The sequence below is a fragment of the Pogona vitticeps genome, chromosome 4 (genome assembly GCF_051106095.1).
Source record: "Pogona vitticeps strain Pit_001003342236 chromosome 4, PviZW2.1, whole genome shotgun sequence".
Lineage (NCBI taxonomy): Eukaryota > Metazoa > Chordata > Lepidosauria > Squamata > Agamidae > Pogona > Pogona vitticeps.
In genome coordinates this window covers 206,626,490-206,647,711 of record NC_135786.1, presented here as the reverse complement: position 1 = coordinate 206,647,711, position 21,222 = coordinate 206,626,490, and the positions used below count along the sequence as shown (strand labels likewise).

The following is a 21,222-nucleotide window of genomic DNA, read 5'->3' as shown; positions in this document are numbered from 1 at the left end:
TTGCAACCTGAGCCCCTGGGAGCTGTGGAGCACCAATATGGCATTAAGCTTGTACAACCAAAGGAAGCTGAGCCATATCATTGACGGGAACCCCTCTCATCACTACTCCCTTGTGTGAGACTTGATTCAGGTGAAAGTCAGGCGTAAGGGATGCTTAGGAACAAATCCATTCATTTTGTGAAATTTCAGCCTTAAAGCACATTGCACAATACAGACTTGTCAATTCTGTATCTCAGATAGCACACCTTTCATTTCAGGATGCCAGCCACTTCGGTATTTTTGAAGCTCCCTCAAAATTAGACTTTCATTAACAGCCAAGCCATTAAAACTAGTTATTTAAACATCTAGTCACATTTGTCCATGAAAATGTGTGTAGAAGGTGTCATAAGTCTCTTCTAATCACAGCAGTTGTGCTTTGTTCCATATTAGTTGTGTTAAAAATGTGAATGGAAGAAAAATAAGTGAATTCTAGATTAAATCAAGCCTGAACTCTTGTTCGAAACTAAAATAACTACAGTGGTGCCTCGCTTGACGATTACCTTGTTAGACGAGGAAATCGCTTGATGATTAGTTTTTTGCGATCGCTAAAGGATGACTGAATGGGCTTTTTTCGCTTAATGTTGATCGGTTCCCTGCTTCGGGAACCGATTTTTTGCTTAACGACGATCAAAAACAGCTGATTGTCGGGTTTCAGAATGGCTGCCCGCTGTGCGAAATGGCTACCCACTGTGCTTTAGGATGGATTTCTCGCATTACAGGCACCGGAAAATGGCCGCCCTATGGAGGATCTTCGCTGGACGTTGAGGTATTTCGCCCATTGGAACACATTGAACCGGTTTTCAAGGCATTTCAATGGGCTTTTTCATTTCGCTTGACGAAGAAGTCGCTTAACAGCGATTTGAACGGAACAAATTATCCTCATCAAGCAAGGCACCACTGTATACAGTACTGAAGGCTGTTGCAACTTGGATACATCACAAGAAGGAACACTTAGAAGAGGCAGTGTTCTCAGGGAAAGTGGAACACAGTAGCAAAAGAGGAAAACATGTAGCAAGATGGATTGACTCAGTAAAGGAACTACAGCTTTTAATTTACAAGAACAGAACAGGACTGTTAATGATAGGATATTTGTTAGATCATTGGCCAGACAGCATAAAGTACAGTGGGGTCTCGACTTACGAACTGCTCGATATACGAACGTTTCGACTTACGAACCGCTCTCATAGGAATATATGGACTCGACTTACGAACTTAGATTCGAGTTACGAACTCTTTTTTCCCTTTTTTTTTAAAGCTAAGTCATCTTAGGTTAAAAGGAAAAAAGAAAAAAATATCCCCCTCTAGTGGCAGAAGGCAGAATAGCAGCTTCCCATTAGTTTCTGTGGACGAAAAGAGCAGATACGGATTAAATGGTTTTCAATGCATTCCTATGGGAAATGCAGATTCGACTTAAGAACTTTTCGACCTGAGAACTGCCTTCCAATACGGATTAAGTTCGTAAGTCGAGACCCCACTGTATTGCAGGAAATTGCTCCTGGTTAAGATGTTAGTGCTTATATTTCTCATTGCACTCCACATTCCACAGATGGTGTTTGATGATGAGGAATATAAGCCTCAACTTTTTAACTACTAATGATTTGGTGCAACAAATTATACCACTTCACTTGCACTGGCATACTTAATAATATTCAAGCCATAAATTCATAGATCATGAACAAATAGGTAGATTTCTTTTATGGCATTTGTATTAAATAGATTAGATGCTATCAAGCACTGAGAGGTTTAATTAATTAATGCTGTTGGACAGGGGTGGGCAACCTACACACCTGCACCTCTTAGATTTCAGCATCTCTCCCCCTGATCATTGGCTATGGCCATGGGGGCTGGTGGTAGTTGTGGGTTCAACAACATAAAGAGCTACTTGCTACTCTGCTGATGGATATAGTGCAATATTTTGATGTCACAGAATTTATACTTATTGCAGAGTACACATTGTTGCAGTGTGTCTGCTGACTGCAGTGGGGAAGCAACAGCTGGTGTATCATTTTAGCAGTGATCTCCAATACAGTGGTGCCTCGACTTAGGAATGCTATTTATGACCATTTCGAGTTATGACCAGCTCCGGCCACAAAATTTTGCTTCTTCTTGTGACTGGAGCTTCCACTTACGAACAGAAAAAGTTGGGAAATTCAAATTTCTAACTGTAGGTGGCGACGAGGCTGCTTCTTTGTAGCTCTTTCACCCCAGCAGTTAGAGAGAGTGTGTCAGAGGAGGCTTGGGACTGCCTCCTTCTGCTTCTGTGTGTTGTGTGTGTGTGCGTGCGTGCGTGCGTGCGTGCGTGTGTATGTGTTTGCCCGGAGGCTGGTAAAGTAAGGTGCTGTTTTCTGCTTTTTAAAAACTGTTCTGGGTGTTTTTGCAGTGTGGTTTTGAGCTGGGGGGGTTATGTTTCTGTGTTGTGATGGGTCTTGGAGGTTTTTTTGTCCCCCCCCCCATTTCTGATGGGTTTTGGAGGGTTTGGTTGCTTTTTGGCTTTCCTCTCCATTTACGATGGGTCTTGGGAGGTTTGGTTGCTTTTTTGGGGGGGTTCCCCATTTCCGATGGGTCTTGGGGGGTTGTTTGTTTTTTGGCTTTCCCCCATTGCTAATGGGTCTTGGGGGGTTTGGTTGCTTTTTGGGGGGTTTCCCCCATTTCCGATGGGTCCTGCATGCTTCCTTTGCTTTTTCCTTTGTTTTCTTTGCATTTCTGACCTGCCCCCTTTGTTCTCTGTGCATTTCCGATCTGCTGCGTTTGTTTTCTGTGCATTTCCAATGGGTCTTGCATACTTGATTGCTTTTCTCCCCCCCCCCCTTCGGCTAGAAGGGATTAATTGGGTTTCCAATGAGTCTTGCAGTGATTTTTTTGTGTGTGATTTTTTTCCTTTGGCCGGAATTGATTAATTGCATTTCAATGCATTCCTATGGGAAATGGTACTTCAACTTATGACCATTTCGAGTTATGTCCATCTTCTGGAACTGATTGTGGTCGTAAGTCAAGGCACCACTGTACCAAAATCTAATATTTGATGCCAAAGAATGTGCTAACATTAAGTCCCTGTTATGGCATCAAGATGCTCTTAATGTGTTCTTTACTGTCTGCCTTTCTCTCTGCTTTAAATACTTCAAAGCTTTAAAAAGCTTCCCAGACTATGGAGAATTTACGGTGCTGAAAATTATGGCCCATGTGAGCAAGGAAGAATTATTTTGATGTTATGCATAGATGTGTTTGTTCTTCAGACAATCTGGAGGAAAGAACCAGTATCTCCTGTCACTGTCCTTTTGAAGATGACGCTTTATCTCAAATTAGGTGATAAATATTATACTACTGCCTTGATAAGTGACTGGCATAAACTGTTATATTATGACATAACAGTATGTGATACAAGTTTCTTGATGACAGGTGTTACCTTTTCTGAATTTCAATTGTCAAATTTTCTTGCGTTGTGCCATAATGAAAAGGTTACAGATTTCATCTTTGATTTGAAAGGGAATGTATGTATGTCGCAAAGGGAGGAGAATATTCCTCAAATCATTAAAAAAAACAAAAAAATGAGGCTAGCTTTAAAAAAACACACTAACAAACACTCTGGATGGCCTGGAGCCATCTGCAGGAAGTCGTGCTTCCACATGCGGGCAAAAACACTGGTCTGTCTCTTGCTCAAAAATCATTGTGTCTTCTATAAAGCAATCATATTTTCTTAATACTTACTTTTAAAAAATAATCTCTATTTATATGTATGATTTTGTACAATAAAGGAAAAAGGCAGGATATAAATCAGATAAAATAGGAATCATTACTACTAGCACTATAGTAACTTCCCATACAGCTAATTATACTGGCTGACTCTCATCCTTTGGAAAAACAAAATACCTGGCAGCAAGGTTTGATTGATTGAACAGTTTCAATGCATCCAACTGAAGGTTTAGTTGCTGGACCAGTATGATCCATTTTAATTGATGAGGCAGAGAAGCTTAAGGCTCAACTTCTTTTTCATATTCTAAGGGCTGTGTTCTATTAGTTTTATTGCAGAATGAAATAAAGCGTTAACAGTGACTTCCTTCTTTTAGTAAACTGTTTTGTTCCATCCTTATATTAAAATTCACTTGTATTGATGTTTTGACACTTAAAAGGTAAAGGTTCTCCTTAACGATTAAGTCCAGTCATGTCTGATTCTAGAAGCCAGTGCTCATCCCTGTTTGTAAGTCAAAGACTAGGCGTTTAAATGGGTCACCTTCTGTTTTAAAAAATGGATGTTGTATCCATTAAATGTTCCTTAAGTCTTTGAGGGTCCAAATGAAAAGACAGTTATTAAGGCTGCATAATCAGTTTTTCAGTTTTCACTAGGGATGTGCATTTGGATTCATAAATATTTGAAATTCACCAAATAATTCCATATTCAGATAGTTCCAGATATATTTGAATCCAAATTTGATAGTTCCACTGGATATCTGTAATAATAACTACTAATATTCAGGAATCCCATTATCTCCTATCAATGTGTGGGCAGAGGAATGCGCAGGAATGCACCTTAGAAAGAATCTTGGCTCCTGTATATTAGAAAGTAAAAGGCTAGGTTTCTATTTGCTAGAGGAAGAAGTGAAAGTGAAACATATTTCTTAAGAATACTGGAGTGATTTCTTGAGAAATTAAACTTAAAGACACTCTTGACACCAGGAGTAGTGGAGCAGAGAACTCAGTACAGTATCTCATGATTAGAATTAACATTGGCTTTCAAGGAAAGGGGGCTGGAGTAAGAGCAAGTGATGTCCTCTCTGCACCAGTGAAATCTAGAAGCAGGCTCAGACACCAGAAAGTATTTTTTCACATTGTTTTTTCCAATTGAAAGGTAGGCATTGCTGCTTATAAATCCTCTGAGCATTTATTGTTTGGATATGATTTGGTGCAAGCCTGCACTGTAGCAGTTTTGTCTTGTGTCCTTTCCTGAACTCTCAATTTACTTTTACATTCTCTACATGCCATTGTATATTGTTTATTTAATATAGTTAGAAATAAAATTTAGGATTAATAGCTTCATAGACTAATATAAATCAACAGGAAAATAGATTTAGGCCTCTTTTGGGTAAATCAGGCATCAGGATAAGATTTTGTTATATAGAGACATACATTAAGTTAATAAATGTGTGTGTGTTTGTGATTTCACTGGAAGGGTTTGTGCTCTGCTGCTGCAGAATCAGGTACTGTTGTTCTTTGCGTAGTGTCTGCAGGTTGTATGAAATGTGGGTGTGGTAGAAGAAGTAGGCACTTGAAAAAAAAATTCTGGAATGTCACCTGCATGCTCTTCAGCTGCTTCAACTGAGAGGTGTAGGAGAGAGAGAAGAAAAAGACAACCTGCAACTGCTCTTATGAGCCCCACAAGCAAAATCTGTCACCCAGCTGTCTTGTTCAGCACTGACACTATGAAAGCAATGCAGTGTATGTGTGCCTCTGCCAGTGAATTGGCAAAGAAACCTCTGATTCAAAGTGAGACATATGAGTGAACCTCAGACATGTTCCAGTGACACCTTTGTGCAATCCAACCAGGGAACGGGCAAAAGAAAGATGGTGAAGAAAGGACTTTTCTCCCAAAGAGCTGATTTGTCAGAGAAAGATAACTACAGTATAGCATCAGCACTGAGACTGACACTGTCTTGGACAGCAGCAGTGCCACTACTTTTGTGATTGGGAGAGAGATTTATGAAGAGCACCAGACATTGCCTTCCATACCCATACTATGCAGCTCCATCATTCAAGAAAGACCCTCCATTCCCAACCTCCATTTCCCAGCCTCCATTCCCAGCAAATCTATCTTGTGCGAAGCAGCATTCTAGTTGTTGGGAACATCCTTTCAAATACTTATACATCTGCCATGGGGGAAAAGGAAACGGAGAGGATTCAGGTGGGCACTGTTTCAGAAGCATGTGGCATTGAAATTGCCTCTGCCCCTCCCAACAGCACATGCCTCACCAGTTGTTGGAACTAGTAGTGATAGAAAGTTAGCAATCCTTGTTAGGAACCTGTGATCAAAAACTGGAGCTCCCAAGAAGTCAGTAGTCTGGAGGCATTTTGAACACTATGCAATGGATGCTCGCATGGCTGATGAATACACAGCAAGAAGATGCTCAAGTCTAGGCAGGACTTGGGCCATGTCTGCAATACTAGCATGCTCAGCATGCTGAAGGGTCAGCAAAGGGCATTACTGCTGGCAAATGAAGTGGGTACTGTGGGGGCAAGTGACTTCCTTGTCGTGAAATCCAAAAATATCTGGAAGGCCAAAGATTCCTCAGCCCAACTCTAGGACCTGGAAAACTAACATGTAATTTTGTCTTTTAATATGACAAGATGACAAAAGAAAATTAGATTAGATGCATATGAAGAACATTTGGGATTAGCTTGTCCTAGCTCAAGTTGAGTAGAGTTTTTCATTGGTTGTTTGAACAGCTCAGACATGTCCAACCAGGAGAGTTAGTAGGCCTCCATATATTGTGGGTTTAAAATCCCATCATTCCCAGTCAGCATGGCTAGTAATCAGAAGTAATGAGAGCTGTTATTCAACTAAATCTGGAGGGCTATAGATTGCCCACAAATAGCATGATACCATAATTCATCTTTGAAACTGCACTTTAATTTCAAGAGTAGTTCGCTATTTATCATTGGGGGATATGTTAGAATAAACTAATCATGAAGCACAGAACCTTTCCCCTCTTTCCTCTTTATTTGTATCAGAGCACTGCACAATTAAAATTATGGATCTATATGAAATATACTGATTGTAAAATTAAAAAAAAATGTTTTAAGATCATTAGATTATTTTTGACCAGAAGTGGGCTACTTCAGTAGTGTTACCTTGGCCATTGACTAGATCTTCTTTTGTACACATGGAGGGACATAAATTGCATGCACATAAGTGCTGCATGGATTGAATTTCTCTACAGTCATAGAAAATTTGTCCTGTATCCAAGTAGCCCCATTTTGCTTGATTATTCTTTGATCTTCCTACTTCACTCTGAATTCTATTAAGTAGCTTCGAGATGGTCCAGCTAGAGTCTTGTCCTGGTCAACATTCATCCATCAGCAAGTGTTTCATTTTTGTTCTCCAGTTTTAGCTTTACTTTTAACCTTTAGAAGGCCATATTCTCACAGGTGTCATATGCTGGTAAGGACAGATACATCCTGTTCTTTGACATCCCCATTCATTCTGTCTGGTACCTGTCCACTTGGGGGACGTGTTGGCGCAGTGGAAGCCTCTGTGCTGCAAGGTCGGAAGACCAGCTGTCATAAGATCGAATCCATGGAAGGAGCTCCCGTTGCTTGTCCCAGCTCCTGCCAACCTAGCAGTTCAAAAGCATGCAAATGCGAGTAGATAAATAGGTACCATCACGGTGGGAAGGTAATGGCGTTCCGTGTCTAGTCATGCTGGCCACGTGACCTCGGAAACTGTCTTCAGACAAATGCTGTCTCTGCGGCTTGGAGACGGGGATGAGCACCACGCCCTATCTTGGTCCTTTGGATCTGGCTGCATTATATTAAATAGACCTTTAACACTGCCCTCCCATTCTTTGACATGAACCTACTAGAAACCCCAAAGGAGTTCATGAGACTAAAACAAGAACGCTATACACAGCCACTTCTGGAAAGCAAGAGTCACTGTGAGTGAGTGCTGTAAACTGCTTTCTGTTGTTGTAGTATGTGAGGAGCCATTCATCTGAAGAAGTTGCGCTTTGGCAAAACAACTGTAAAGCACCCTAAATGTAATTTATAATGTAATTTAGCTTCTTGTTTAAAATGACCTATTGAAGATTACAGTGAAGCTCTGGAGTGGTTAGAAGAATGGAACATAGACTTCCTTTGCCAGACTTGAAAATGCCATTTTTAGATAATTTAACTGCACACAGTGCCTAACATTTTGTTTTGTTTTCTTTCTTACCAGCAAATATCAGAAAGGGACCCAAGTCCTCCTGAGACTTCTTGACCTTGAACTCACGGCTAGATTCTTGGGAGGCAAAATAGATACAACTTTACTGGAAGCTGATGCAGTGCTCATAGGACTTTACGGCAGCCGAAGAAAACACACAGACTGAGTAAATCTATTAATTATAAATATACCAAAATATTAGCCCTGTATATATTCATTTCTGGCTACATTGAGCAGTCTAATTAGCTTATTTGATTTGTAAACACACTCACTTTGAATTTAAAACATGTGATTTTAAAAAAAAACATTTTCCTTGATGAGGTAAATGTAAATGTAAAAATTACTTTTGCAAATTTGGTTCTGTAATCTACATTTCCCTGTTGATTTCAGTCCAATACTGTTAATTATTTCTGTTTTATACAGTATTTGGAAACTTGATACTTCTTGAAAAATGTGTTTATGTGGCAGACACAAGGTATGGGCAGTTGAAATGTGATAGTGGCTAGAATCCTGTCTATTTATGTGACTGTGTAAGGTTGATCATCTCCAGCACCTCCTGCAGGCTCACGTTGGCAGCCTCAGCCACACACTAGCTGCAGAATCAGCTGTGTAGCTGGTTGCATCTTGAATATTGACAGCATGATTGATTGTATGAAGGGGAGCCAGAAGAAGGGAAAGACCCCTAAGAGATTGCCCTTATTTGTTTGTATTTTCTCTGATTGGATTTTGATCACTGTATATTGATTGATGCAGTCTATAGTGATAAACTGTACATAATAATAGACTGTTGTATTGCAGCTGCCATTAGTTTCTTATAAAGATGTGGAAGAGGGTGAGCAGGTTCAACACTGGCACTTCCAGGGAGATGCCTCAGAGTCACACCTACTACACACTGAACACCAAAGTACCCATTATATTATTTCCAGTCTTTAAAAAAATAAAATAAAGAAAAATCTTAGTTGGCACTTCCTTTTCGTAGCCCTCATGTCAGGAACATACTTCCCTGGGCTCTGACCAGCTTTCTACAGGAAAAAATACCTCCTCCTGGACTGCTGTTGACCCAAAGGTACTGTTCGTGGTAAATTACAATATCCAAGACACATAGCAATAGATAGAAGGAATTTTCAGGGCTTAAAGATCTAGAACATCCACTGCACTGTGAATACTAGAGCAGCGGTCCCCAACCTTGGGCCTCCAGATGTTCTTGGACTACAACTCCCAGAAGCCTTCACCACCATCTCTGCTGGCCAGGATTTCTGGGAGTTGAAGTCCAAGAACATCTGGAGGCCCAAGGTTGGGGACCACTGTACTAGAGGATGTTCCAGATTGGAGCCTCAGAACTATTTTTCCATGAGAATAAAAGTCAGTTTTAGCTTTTCTAGTTATATGTAAAATGAAACAGTTTGATTCTCTTAGGAGTTATTTTTTATGTATGTTCCCTTTTGAAATGAATAATCCCATACCCAGTCACCGCTGTTCATTTCAGTGTCATGTACCCACATAGTTCATGCTGGATGGCATCCTCTGCCTTGTATCATAATTGCATTTATCCTTTCAGGAGTTACATATGAGGCTGATAAATCTCTGTTGTAAGCATAGTTGAGCACCAGTTACTTCTTTTATCTGAATGTTGAGACCATCGAAAAGTACTCTGTACCAACTGTAAAACCTTCACTTCACTTACATTAGTGGCAAGAGAAGAGTAAAGTAGATTTAACCAAAATTGCAAAATGTTAGACCAGCCACTTACAAAGGTAATTCTGAGTCTTAAAACAAACCTTACCAGCCTAAAATATTTCTCACAATATGTTGTTTAATAAGATGCCTTTAAAAATAACGTGTTTGGAAAGGGGACATGTTTTAGCATATTCTGTCTGCCAAGCAATAATAAGAGGTGTGTTGTCAGAAATGCTTCCAGCCAGAGACCAAATAAAATAAAAGAGATAAAACCTTAGAGCTTTTCTGTTTGCTTTCAACTGAGCTCTCATTTCATTGTTATTTATTAGTAGAATTTGAACATGCATTTCTCAGAATGTTAGTCTCTATTAAAAATCCTGTATGGCCACTGAAACTGGTACAGTACAGTACTTAAATTTTGAGGAACCAATAAATATGACTGATATTAGGGGGGAAACTGGCTGTTCTGTGGGCATTTGTGGGGTGTCTGAATGTGAACAGAATATATCAGTAATTCAGAAATGTAACAGACTATTTGTCAACATCAATGCAAGAATTATTTTAGATGCAGATAATTTGTCATTGCCTTAAAAACACTTTGGGCTTGTTAGTAAGGTTTATTAAATAAATAAATAAATAAATAACAACTTGTCTTGGTGTGATGTGATTTTTGTTGTGATTGTTTTATCTTAGCTCAGACATGTTTCCAGTTTGGGACAAGATCTTGCAAATACTTTGAAGTTTGGTTATTTTATTGGTGCAAGTAGTCTCTGCATTGATAGAGATGACAGCTATTTGACATCACTGTTGTTTTTTTAAGTGGCTGTGGCCAATTCATCACTTGGATGGCAACCCTTGTGATGACAAACCTCTCTGTACATAGCTCGGCTGGTCCAGGCATGTACTTTGCTACTGGGACCATGCTCATATCCTGAGTGGTTTCAAATAACTTGCCTGAGCTTGTCTTTGGCTGCCACAGTGTTTGAGAGCCTTATCCATGAAGCAACATAGGGCATTTTTGGAGGGCATTTATATGTACTTATACAATAAATAATAATAATAATAATAATAATAATAATAATAATAATAATAATAATAATAATAATAATAATAATAATAATAATAATAATAATAATAATAATAATAATAATAATAATAATAATAACCACCTAATGCTCTTATAAACATCCCTAAGTGCTTTACTTTTCTCTTTAGGAATTAGTGGAAGATATTTGATTATAGGTTTTTAAAAGCTACATTAAAATATTTGTTTTAACCATGCAGCCAGTGAGAATCCTCAGGATTTCCCTTTGCATCATGTTTCATAAGAAGTTACTCAAAGTTACTTTTTTTAACATTACAAAGAATTTGAGCATTTGAAAATAAATTAAATAGGGAAGAAACTGAAACTAACATTGATCCATACCTGCTCACATCTAGAGCCTCAGTTGGTGGATGAAAACAACATCATTAAACAGTCCATGTATGCTGTTGTCTTTGTTATCTGGGCTTGAGCCTGACTAAATATTATACCTGGAATGTTTGCTATGCATGCTGTCAAATCATTTTTGATTTAACAGTGAATATATGAATTCATAAACTTCAAAAATTTCTATCACCAACAGACCTTGCAGTCTAAAGGCTGTTAGTTCCTCTACAAGGTCAATCCATCTTATGTTAGGTCTTCTTTTTGTACTGCTTTCCTATTGACCTAGAATTACTGTCTTTTCTAGTGACTCTTCTCTTTATATGGCCAAAATACAAAGGCTCGGTTTATTTAGTTTAGCTTCTAGTGAGAGGTCTGGTTTGATCTGACCTGAAACCACTTATTTGTCTCTTAGTCCATCCTATCTGAAAGCTCTCCTTCAAAGTCACATTTTGAATTAATTTAATCCTCCCACCCCCGTGAGCTTTCTTCATTGTCCAGCTTTCACATCTGTACATAGTAATCGAGAATACCATAGCCAGTCTCTAGTGACACATATTTGCACTTAAGGATTCTTTTCCTTGTTTCTTCATAACTGCCCTGCCTGTACAAGTCTCAATTTGTTCCTGATTCCTTGACTGCAATCTCTGTTTTGGATTCAGAATGAACGGTACATAGCTTCTGAATATTTATACCTGGCATAAGTGCTATAAAATAACATCAAATGTATGTTGTAATTGCTCTGATGTGATCATGCTTCCTGGCTCAGTTACAGTTAGGCATGCTGTCATTTAAAGGAAGTCCACTACCTTCTGACATTCATCTGAAATCATCTATAAAGTATTCTCTACTCAGCATTCTCTTGACAATTACGGTAGTTGAATCTGAAATACAATTTGGACACCTTTTAAAATATACTAAGAAGTTTATCTCTTGTACAAGAGGATGCAGGGGTGAAGTATAGCTTCCTATGTTTCCTATTTTGAGTGCAATGATAACCACCTACCCAGCAACTGGTGCAATTATAAACAAAATAACAAAATGCTGTCTAAGCAAAATTAGGGGTTATGATTTTTTCTGATATCCTTTCTTTTTGAAATTCTTACTCCTTACTTAAGCCTTGACTTCCTAAAACAAGTAAACAGTGCTCACATCTGTGTTATATTTCCTTCTTTTATTAAGTTTGCCGCTTCCAAGCAACCACATAAAACATGCATCATAGTTGTTGTTTCTAAGTATCAGCCTTGCCTTATATTTTATCAGAGAACAAACAAATTCTTATTTCAAATGGAAAATTTATCATTTGTTCCATTTATCTTCTGCTTTGTACAAATTACAAAGTTGTTATTTCTCAGACTCAGTTCCACATTCAGTTTGATCTACACTTTGAACCTTGGAGTTTAGCCCCTGTATAAAGCAAAATGTTTATTGATACACAAAAACATGCACACGCGTTATGTCTGTGTGTGACAGACATATGTGTACACTTGTATGGATATGCTTTATAGTAGTAGGACTACTGGGGGCAAAGACTGGTTTGTGCCTATTCCAGCCCTATGAACTTTGGGGCGGGAACAGTGTTAAAAGATCAAGATCTGTGTGCCCCCCAGTTCTGGCAAACAAAGCGGGCCGCCTGGCTTTTGGGGCAAAGCAAGCGTGAGCTGTGAAAGAGCAGCGGCTGCCTGGAATCCCATTTTGCTGCGCCCTTTGGCCTTCGGGCTGCAGCTTCCTTGCACACGCTGGAGCACAGGGGAGCTGAAGTTTCATTTACCGACTGAGCGACTTTGAAAAAAACAGCCCCTGTTCCCAATTAGTGTTGCAAGTTGTCCAGATCAATGGTGGGTTAAACTGAGCTGCCCACTTGAGTGGGGGGCGTAGCGTGCAATAAAAGGAGAAGAAAGAGCGGGTGGATGTGTGTGGGGTGGGAGGCTTGCATCTCTTTCAAGGGGCTGGATTCTTTCAAGCGAGCTGGATTCTTGTGTGAAAAACAACTGCCACAATACTTAAGTTGTAACCTTCTCACCCCTGACGGCATGGGAAAGTGTACTCCTCAGCTGTTAGTGAGGAAAGCGGCCGCTGCAGTCATGAGAAATTTTGATTTAAAAAAATGCAGCTTCAAGCCTGCCCTCCTCTTTTGCACATGTCATCTTGCCTATCAAACGGCTTAATTGGAAAATTAGTCGTGCTTTTCATTTAGAGCCCTGAAAGTTCAAGTGCCAATAATTTCTCAGAGGCCTTTTATTTTCCTTTTGGTTTTTGTCTTATCTCTAAGAACATATTCATTGTTGGGCACAGCAGAGACTCTGCTACAAAAGAGAAGAACAGACGTTTAGGGCTTTCGTCCCTGGTTCGTTCCTTTATTATTTTTTAGATAATAAGCCTTACTTGGTTCTCAGCATATGATTTCTGTGCACTTTTGTTTTTGTCGTGATTGTTTAAAAGGCAGTACTTCTAGGATGTTCAGAGGAAAAGGGAACATGAGCTTGATATATTTGTTGTTTTTAAAAGAAAATAGATGGAATATTATATCTTCTGGATGATGATGTTGAAGAATAGAAGCGTGGTTTCCAAAAAGCAGTCTTCTTTCTAACCACACTTTAATAAAACAATGCAACTCCTACCCCTTCTTTCTTTCTTTCTTTCTTTCTTTCTTTCTTTATTTATTTATTTATTTATTTATTTATTTATTTATTATTTTATTTTATTTTATTTTATTTTATTTTATTTATTTATTTATATCCCGCCTATCTAGTCGATTAAGACCACTCTGTCTGATGCACCTGTAAAAATAAACTTGAAAAGACTGTGGGATTTTTCAAGCTTGCGATCTGGAAATACATATTTAAAATGTTTTCTATGATCATGGTAGTAGACCCTTCTCGGAAAAGAAATGCCTAAAATTATCACTGGGTCATTAAGCTTTCAATAGTCAGTACACCCTACAGGGGGCCTTGGGGTAATCTGTGGGGCCCTCCTATCCCCACCACCATCCCACTCATCATCTCCAACAGCAGAATCCCTTACAAAGGCTTCTGGCTTAACCCCACACCTGTTCTCAGCCATTTACCCTTAGGACTTCTTGATCAAGGACCCACAGCTGTTGGTAACAAACTGAGACATCCTGTTGCCCTTATAGATCCATAATGGAAGTTTGTGGAACTTTACACCACACTGAAAAACACTTCTGTTGCTACCATTTTGGGACCCTTCCTCCATATACATCTAGAGGCCTGAGGATATTGGGAAGTTGATGGATGCTACATCTGTATCAGGAACTTGTGCTTCATTTTAATTTTATATAAAATGTAAAGATCATCTAAATCCGTCTAGCACCACCTGGAGGCAGGGGAAGTGCCCATCATAAGATCAATGAAGTGAACAATAAATATATAATTACTGTAATTAGGTAAGAGCTGTGGACATTCCAACAGGATACACATGAATAACAGTATTGTATACTCCAAGCTTTGATGTTAGCTTTGCATAAGATACATAGACTGTAAACAACAGGAGAGCTACTTGTAAAGTTGGCTTTCACCACATTGGTATTTGAAACAACACAATTTGAAGTACACTATTTACAGATGGCCTGAAGCCTGATCTTAGCCCCTCTCAACCCCTTAACCTAATCTTAAAAACCCTCTGTATTCAATTCAGGCCTTTGCCAGAGTGCTCTGTCCCTTCCACAGCAATCCTATAGCTGGGGTGGAACAAGAGACAAGAGAGGAGGAGACAGCATTGAGAGAGAAGAGGATGGTGGCGGCGATGGGTTTGCCTATTTTGGGGTCTTGCCATGCTCACTGTTGGCTTCAGTCTCATGTAGTACCTCCACATGACCCCTGGCAGATTACTACCAATGCAATAGGGCCCTTGACACCAACATCCCCAAAGCTGTGTGCACCTGAGATAAATGCTCCTGATATAAATGAAACCTGTTTAAAAACCATGCATTTTTACAGCACAAAATACATGTTTACTCGGAACTAAATTCCACTGTTAGTGTGTTTAGGGGGGGCTAACTACTGCACACACATACATATGATTTTAGCTTTATAGCATAATTATATTACTGCCTACTCAAAAGCAGGTCCCATGGAGCATAACATGACTTAGTCCTAGATATGCGTAAGTGGTAGTCAGTTCTTTTGTTTAAATAATAATGATATAATATGCTACAAAGTTGAGTCTGACCTATGTCAGCCCTTCCCAGAGTTTTCTAGGTGTAAGGTATTCAGAAGCCCCCTATTGTTGTGGCACTCTGGAACCACATGCTGGGCCACACACCTAGTACAAGCTGGCTCTTCTTCTGGAAGGCACAGTAGGGATTCAAATTCCCTACTTCCGGGATCAAGAGCAAAGTGCTCCAACTTACTGACCTTTCTAGCCATTCATATATTTACTCCCCTGCAATGAGGGGGAGCTGGCCAGATAGCTCAGTGGGTTCAGTATCTGGTTGCAGAAACAGAGGCTGGGAGTTTGATTTGCCACTGTGCCTCTTGCGAGTGGAGCCAGCCTGTGTAGTCTTGGGCAAGCTGCACACTCCCAGGGCTCCTGCAGAAGAAGGGAATGCTAAAGCACTTCTGTGTATTTTTATTTATTTATTTATTCAATTTATACCCGCCCATCTAGACCAAAGTCTACTCTGTAGTCTCTATCTGGTTAATATACATTAACAGATTAGTAACCATAACTTGCTCTTCCTTTAGAAGATGCAGATCAATAAGACAGAATTTGTGCAAGTTTCTTACTCCATCTTCATCTCGGGACAAAAATGCATGCATCATTAGGAACCGCATCACTTTTGTTGTTTATTAATGTGACGTAAGGGAACATTTTCATCAAGATTATAGAGTTTGGTAAGGGAAGATTAAACCCAACACAAGTGGCTGCAGTTAAGAAATTAATTCTTTTTTCTAATAACAGAGACATAAATCAAGTTACATTACAACTGTAACTTGACAAGGGGTAGTTTTATTCCTTTTGCAGTGTAATTGTGATCTTTTAGTTACTGTTATAGTTATGGGGATGTGGGTTTACAAATGGTGGTAGTGGCATATCAGATGATTCAAGAGTTGTTCATGCTATGTGTTGCACGCTGCCAGGCATTTTTGTTGTGGCTACTGGGGTAACAGTGAAATAGATAGGAAGAAAATGTATTTTTAAAGACAACTAAAGTTGCCCAGCTAGGTCAGGGATCTGGAAGCTATAGTTGCAAAGAGTAACTTCTAAAGCTTTGTGTTAAATTAAGTCCAGTTAAAGCCTGGTGAGATCAAGCCTAGGGTTGCCAGATATCAGTGTGCTAGTTCAACCTTCAGAAAATAGCAATGCTGGAAAATTCAGAGAAAGGAACTGCTAGGCATGGAGAGAAACGGCAGAGTGAGTGGCAGTGAAGGAGCAGGAAGTCTGATACAGTATTCATCTGTGAGTGGCTTTAGAACTTAGAAATTATTATCAGCTGGTGACATCACTGGTTCAAACCAACAAAGTTTTTATGTGTGTTATGATAATGCAACACTAGTGCCTGCAGAAGTCAGTAGTGACAAGAGACAACTGGGAAAGGGCCATTGCAGGCATGTGCTATGGCCCATTGTGCCACTTGGAGCAAGACAGGAGCAGGGCACCACCCAGCCAACTCATGGGCCTTCTTGATCCACAACGCCTGACAGAAAAATATTCTTGATACTCTTGTTTGGGTGAAGTTTGGCTATCACTGCAATTAGGACAATTGGCCAAGAAGCCTGGGGTGAAGAGCACCCCTTTCCCATTCCATGTACAGAAGTCAACTGGACATACAATTGAATCTTTCTTCAACACTAAGTTTGGGAAAGTAGTTTCTATTACTCATTGAGGGAACAAACTAGGCTAAGTGATGCTGCCTGGCTATGTGACATAGTCCTTACTCCTCTGAAGCATTGCTGCCCCCTCTAGCATGTGCTCTCTGAGTTCACCTAATGTTCACATAATGAATGGCTTGGCCCTGAGATCTGCCAATTGCCCAAATGTGCCTTCAGTGTGTAAATCTTGCTTTAGTAGTGAAAGGAACGGCCACTGTAGCCAGACTGGAACCCACTGACACTGACTCTGCTTTTGTTTTCTTCTTTCAAGCTCAGAGGAACCACAGATTACCTCAGAACTGGAAGACTTCCAAAACAGGTGAAGGTTTCTGTGTAGGGAATGGTGTACATACCCTTACTAATGGCTCCTCCCTCCCTTCCTGCCTTGGCTTGCTCATTCAAGTCTTCCAGACAGAGAAACTTATTGCTTGCCATGTGGAGATCAGGGCAAAAAAGGTTTTGTTTTGTTTTGGAGAGGGGCAATAACCCCCAGATTTCACCACCCAGCCATTATGGCCACTGTTCGTGCTAGTTTCTAGGGATTTCACAAATTGTGATCCAAATAAGTTAACTTTTCCAGCTCTGCATATCTGTACAAAGATGAGGGGAATATTGTGATCCATTTTCCGCAAAGACCCCTGTCCAGCCAAGGAATAATGATCCTTATTGTCAACAACGGTGGCCTTAGGATTCCTGCTATTGCTTGCTTAATATAGGATTGTTGTTTGAAAAATATATAACAGATATGCCATCTCAATGTAAACTTATAATTTTTTCATACAAATGAAGCATTTGCGAAGCACGTCTTAGGGTGCAACTGGGTCTGCTGATGTGTTGCTTTTAAAAGAACCACTGTATTCCCAGTAAGATGTACAACTTTCCCTCCCTTTTTAAGAAGACCTTTGATGGAAGATGGAAATGGGTGCAACAATGGAACTTGTACCTCTAAAGCTGCCCTACTTTCCCCAAATTACATGAGCTTGTGGTGCAGATGGGGGACTGGCTGCACCCAATGCTGAGTTCATTTCACCAGGGGCAGGAGGCCCATTGAGTGCACCTTAAATTAGACATGTGGTGAGCGTTTAACCACAGGCCTACCAATTCCCATCTGAACAGCTGACAAGCCTGAATAATTTATTGCATGCAAATGGTGAGACCTGCCTTCCACATTCGGACCAGGATCCAATTGCCACAGGATATTTGCCTGTAATTGCTAGTTTGGGTTGACAGCAGCAGGACAGACAGTCCTGCAGCAAGTGATTAGGGAGCTGTAGGGAGTGTCTACTCCACCCCCTTCCTCCCCCTCAAAGATGTTCTCCCTGTTTCTCTCTTTAATTGAACAAGACAGTTGAACCAGGAAGCTTCCATATGTCCCATGCAGATCAGCCATATATTTAACAACGTAAGTTCAATTCATCTTGTGTGTGGCTTAATTAGTGATCAGGCAGTTTTGAAAATGAGGTGCAGCAGGCGGCTAACTAGAACAGATAACTGCTCCGTTCTTGGTAAAGGTAAAGGTAAAGGTTCCCCTTGACAATTTTTTGTCCAGTCGTGTCCAACTCTAGGGGGCGGCGCTCATCCCGCTCTTCAAGCCATAGAGCCAGCGTTTGTCCGAAGACAATCTTTCCGTGGTCACATGGCCAGTGTGATTTAGACACAGAACGCTGTTTACCTTCCCACCGAGATGGTACCTATTTATCTACTCGCATTTGCATGCTTTCGAACCACTAGGTTGGCGGGAGCTGGGACAGGCGACGGGCGCTCACTCCGTCACGTGGATTCGATCTTACGACTGCTTGGTCTTCTGACCCTGCAGCACAGGCTTCTGCGGTTTAGCCCACAGCGCCACCACGTCCCTCCGTTCTTGGTAGTGTTGCCAAACTGAGATAACACTAGAGTAGGAGTAGATGATTCCATGAGATAGTTTTGCGCCCATAAATTGCTTATATTGAAACTCTGTTCAACAGGGAGTTGAACAGAGCTCAGGGAAGTTAGTTATTTCGAACTAGTACTCCTAGAATTCTACAGTCGACACGGACATCATCTACGCTGGCAGGAGCATGCTGGAATTTGTAGCTCAAATAGTGAGTTTTCCAAGTTTTGGTCAGTGAACAGCTATTCCCATCAACCCTCACTATTGGCTTAGCTGTGTGGGGAAAATAGGAACCTGAGTCCAACAGCATCTGGACAGCCATAAGCTTCTGTTTCATAACAAAAAATATTCATTAATTCTGTTTTCATCGATTGGATTTTCTCCACACTGGTGTCTTCCACATGAATTTGACTACCTTGACAGTACTGTCTAGGAATAATGAGGGTTATAGACAAACACGTGCATCATGTTGGTGGAAGCTCTCATGGATCTTTATTCTCACGAAGCCATCACTGACAGCATGGCTGTGACCCTTCTGTCACCCTGGTTTTGCTTGTCTTCATAGTTCCCTTACCCACACATCTTGCTTCTACCTGCTAGCTAGAAGTATTCTAGCCACACCTTGCCCTTCCTGGTAATTCAAGCAGTTACTCAATACAATGATCCTGAGTGTTGCCAGCTTAGTCAGACTCTAGTGTACATAGTGGTTATATTCATTTCAGCTTCCAGACAGGAAAGTGTTATTATCATTGAAATAAACATGTATAGGACTTGGAGATGCTGATGCATTTTAACTTCTTGTAGAGTAGAAAAGCAGCACTTAATGAAGGCAAAGAAGCAGCTTGATGCAGGAATATTTGAGCAATATGAACACACACTTCATTATTGTTATCTATTTGGAGCTGTAAAAATGGAGTAATCCTGTAAATTAAAACCAAATAGAGTAATCTGCTCTGTATGTATGTAAATGAACACATTTGATGAAACATGTTTCAAAAGGTATGACTGTTTGTTTGTTACATTTAATGGCCGCCCATCTAGTCATACCGACTAGGGAATTATACTGCATATATGGAGCACACATGGCTAGGAGTTTTACAGTTGTGTTATGATATTGATCAATATGGTGGCAGTAAATAATATGGAGACAATTTAGTGGACTAAATTGCCTTTTTCTTTGCATTTACATTTCTCACTGTGAGTGCAATTAGCTCAATGTTTTATATGTGTAGGATAGGTCTGTCTTGTGGGTGGTTGTGGTTAGGTGGGATATCCACTTTCCTATCAGGAGAGGAAGTCAAATGAGAGTAGAGTAGGGTCAGGGAGGAAAGAATCTGCAGAAGAACCATCAGACTGAAGAACTGCCAACGCAAGGTGAGAGAGTGGGAGGACTTGGAAAAAGGGCCTTGCTAGTTGAGGGAATTTAAGGGGTGTGTTTAAGGGGTCTGGAAATGTAATGTTTTGCAAGTTTGTTGTGGGTTTTTTGGGGTGTTCGGCCGTGTTCTAGAGGTTTTTCTTCCTAACATTTTGCCAGTCTCTGTGGCCAGCATTTTCAAAGGACAGGAGCTAGAACTCTGTGGTCTGGTGTAGTGTATGGGATTGTTGAGTATTTGTAGCTGTGAGATCAGGTTTTTGTGATCTGGTGAAATGTTAGGAAGAAAAACCTCCAGAACATGGCCAAACACCCCAAAAAACTCCCAACAACCATCAGATCCTGGCCATGAAAGCCTTCGAGAACACAATTTTTTACAAGCTATGAGGGGAAAAATGCTGAAAGGCATCCATTTAACAACAACAGGGAGGTTGTTTCAGATTGGCATTCTAGAACCCTAGACTGGGAGAGAGTGAGACCTTTGCCTTCTACTGCAGTCATGATCTGGATGGGATGGGAGAGTATTTGGATGGTCAAAATGCTCCCATTTGTGTATTGCAACACTTCATGTCTTTTGCAGACATGCTACATTTTTGGAGTGAATCTTGAATAATAATCTTGAATCCTTCCTAAATTTCTCCAGTGTTCCAGCATTGGCACTGTTTTGGGATAGTGAAGGATTGACTGTCTGTAGCCTCCTTTTTATGCAAGAATATCCAACGGGAGTTCCTCTTGATCTTTTGTACTCCCATCAACCCAAGCCAACACAGCCATTGGTCATAGATGATAGGAATGGCAATATCAAGCATACGGCTCAGCAATATAGTCATTATACATTGCTTTATGAACCTGTTTGGATGCTAAGATAATCAAGAGAGGCCTTTTTTGTAGTCCCACCACCTTCACAGGTGCATTTGATAGGGATGCAGGAGAAAGCCTTTTCTGTTACTGCTCACAGACTTTGGAACTCACTCCCACAAGAGGCCAGACTGGCCCCATCTTTGCTGTCCTTCCACAAGCAGGCAAAGACCTTTCTTTTCAGGCAAGCTGTCCTTCAGTGACTGGATGCCTGAGTAGGATTTTTAAATTTAT

At 40.3% G+C, this 21,222-nt stretch overlaps 2 protein-coding genes across 2 annotated transcripts in view; both read left to right on the top strand.

Moving 5' to 3' along the window:
- Positions 1 to 8,913, top strand: part of MRPS28 (mitochondrial ribosomal protein S28) — a 42,864-nt gene extending 33,951 nt beyond the window's left edge. Inside the window, exon 3 of the mRNA XM_020787558.3 lies at positions 7,964 to 8,913. Within this exon, the coding sequence (XP_020643217.3) occupies positions 7,964 to 8,114 (151 nt within the window). The 3' untranslated portion in view covers positions 8,115 to 8,913. The remainder of the gene's footprint in view (positions 1 to 7,963) is intronic.
- Positions 1 to 21,222, top strand: part of LOC144589259 (uncharacterized) — a 486,230-nt gene that overhangs the window by 76,719 nt on the left and 388,289 nt on the right. The gene's annotated exons all lie outside the window — the stretch shown is intronic.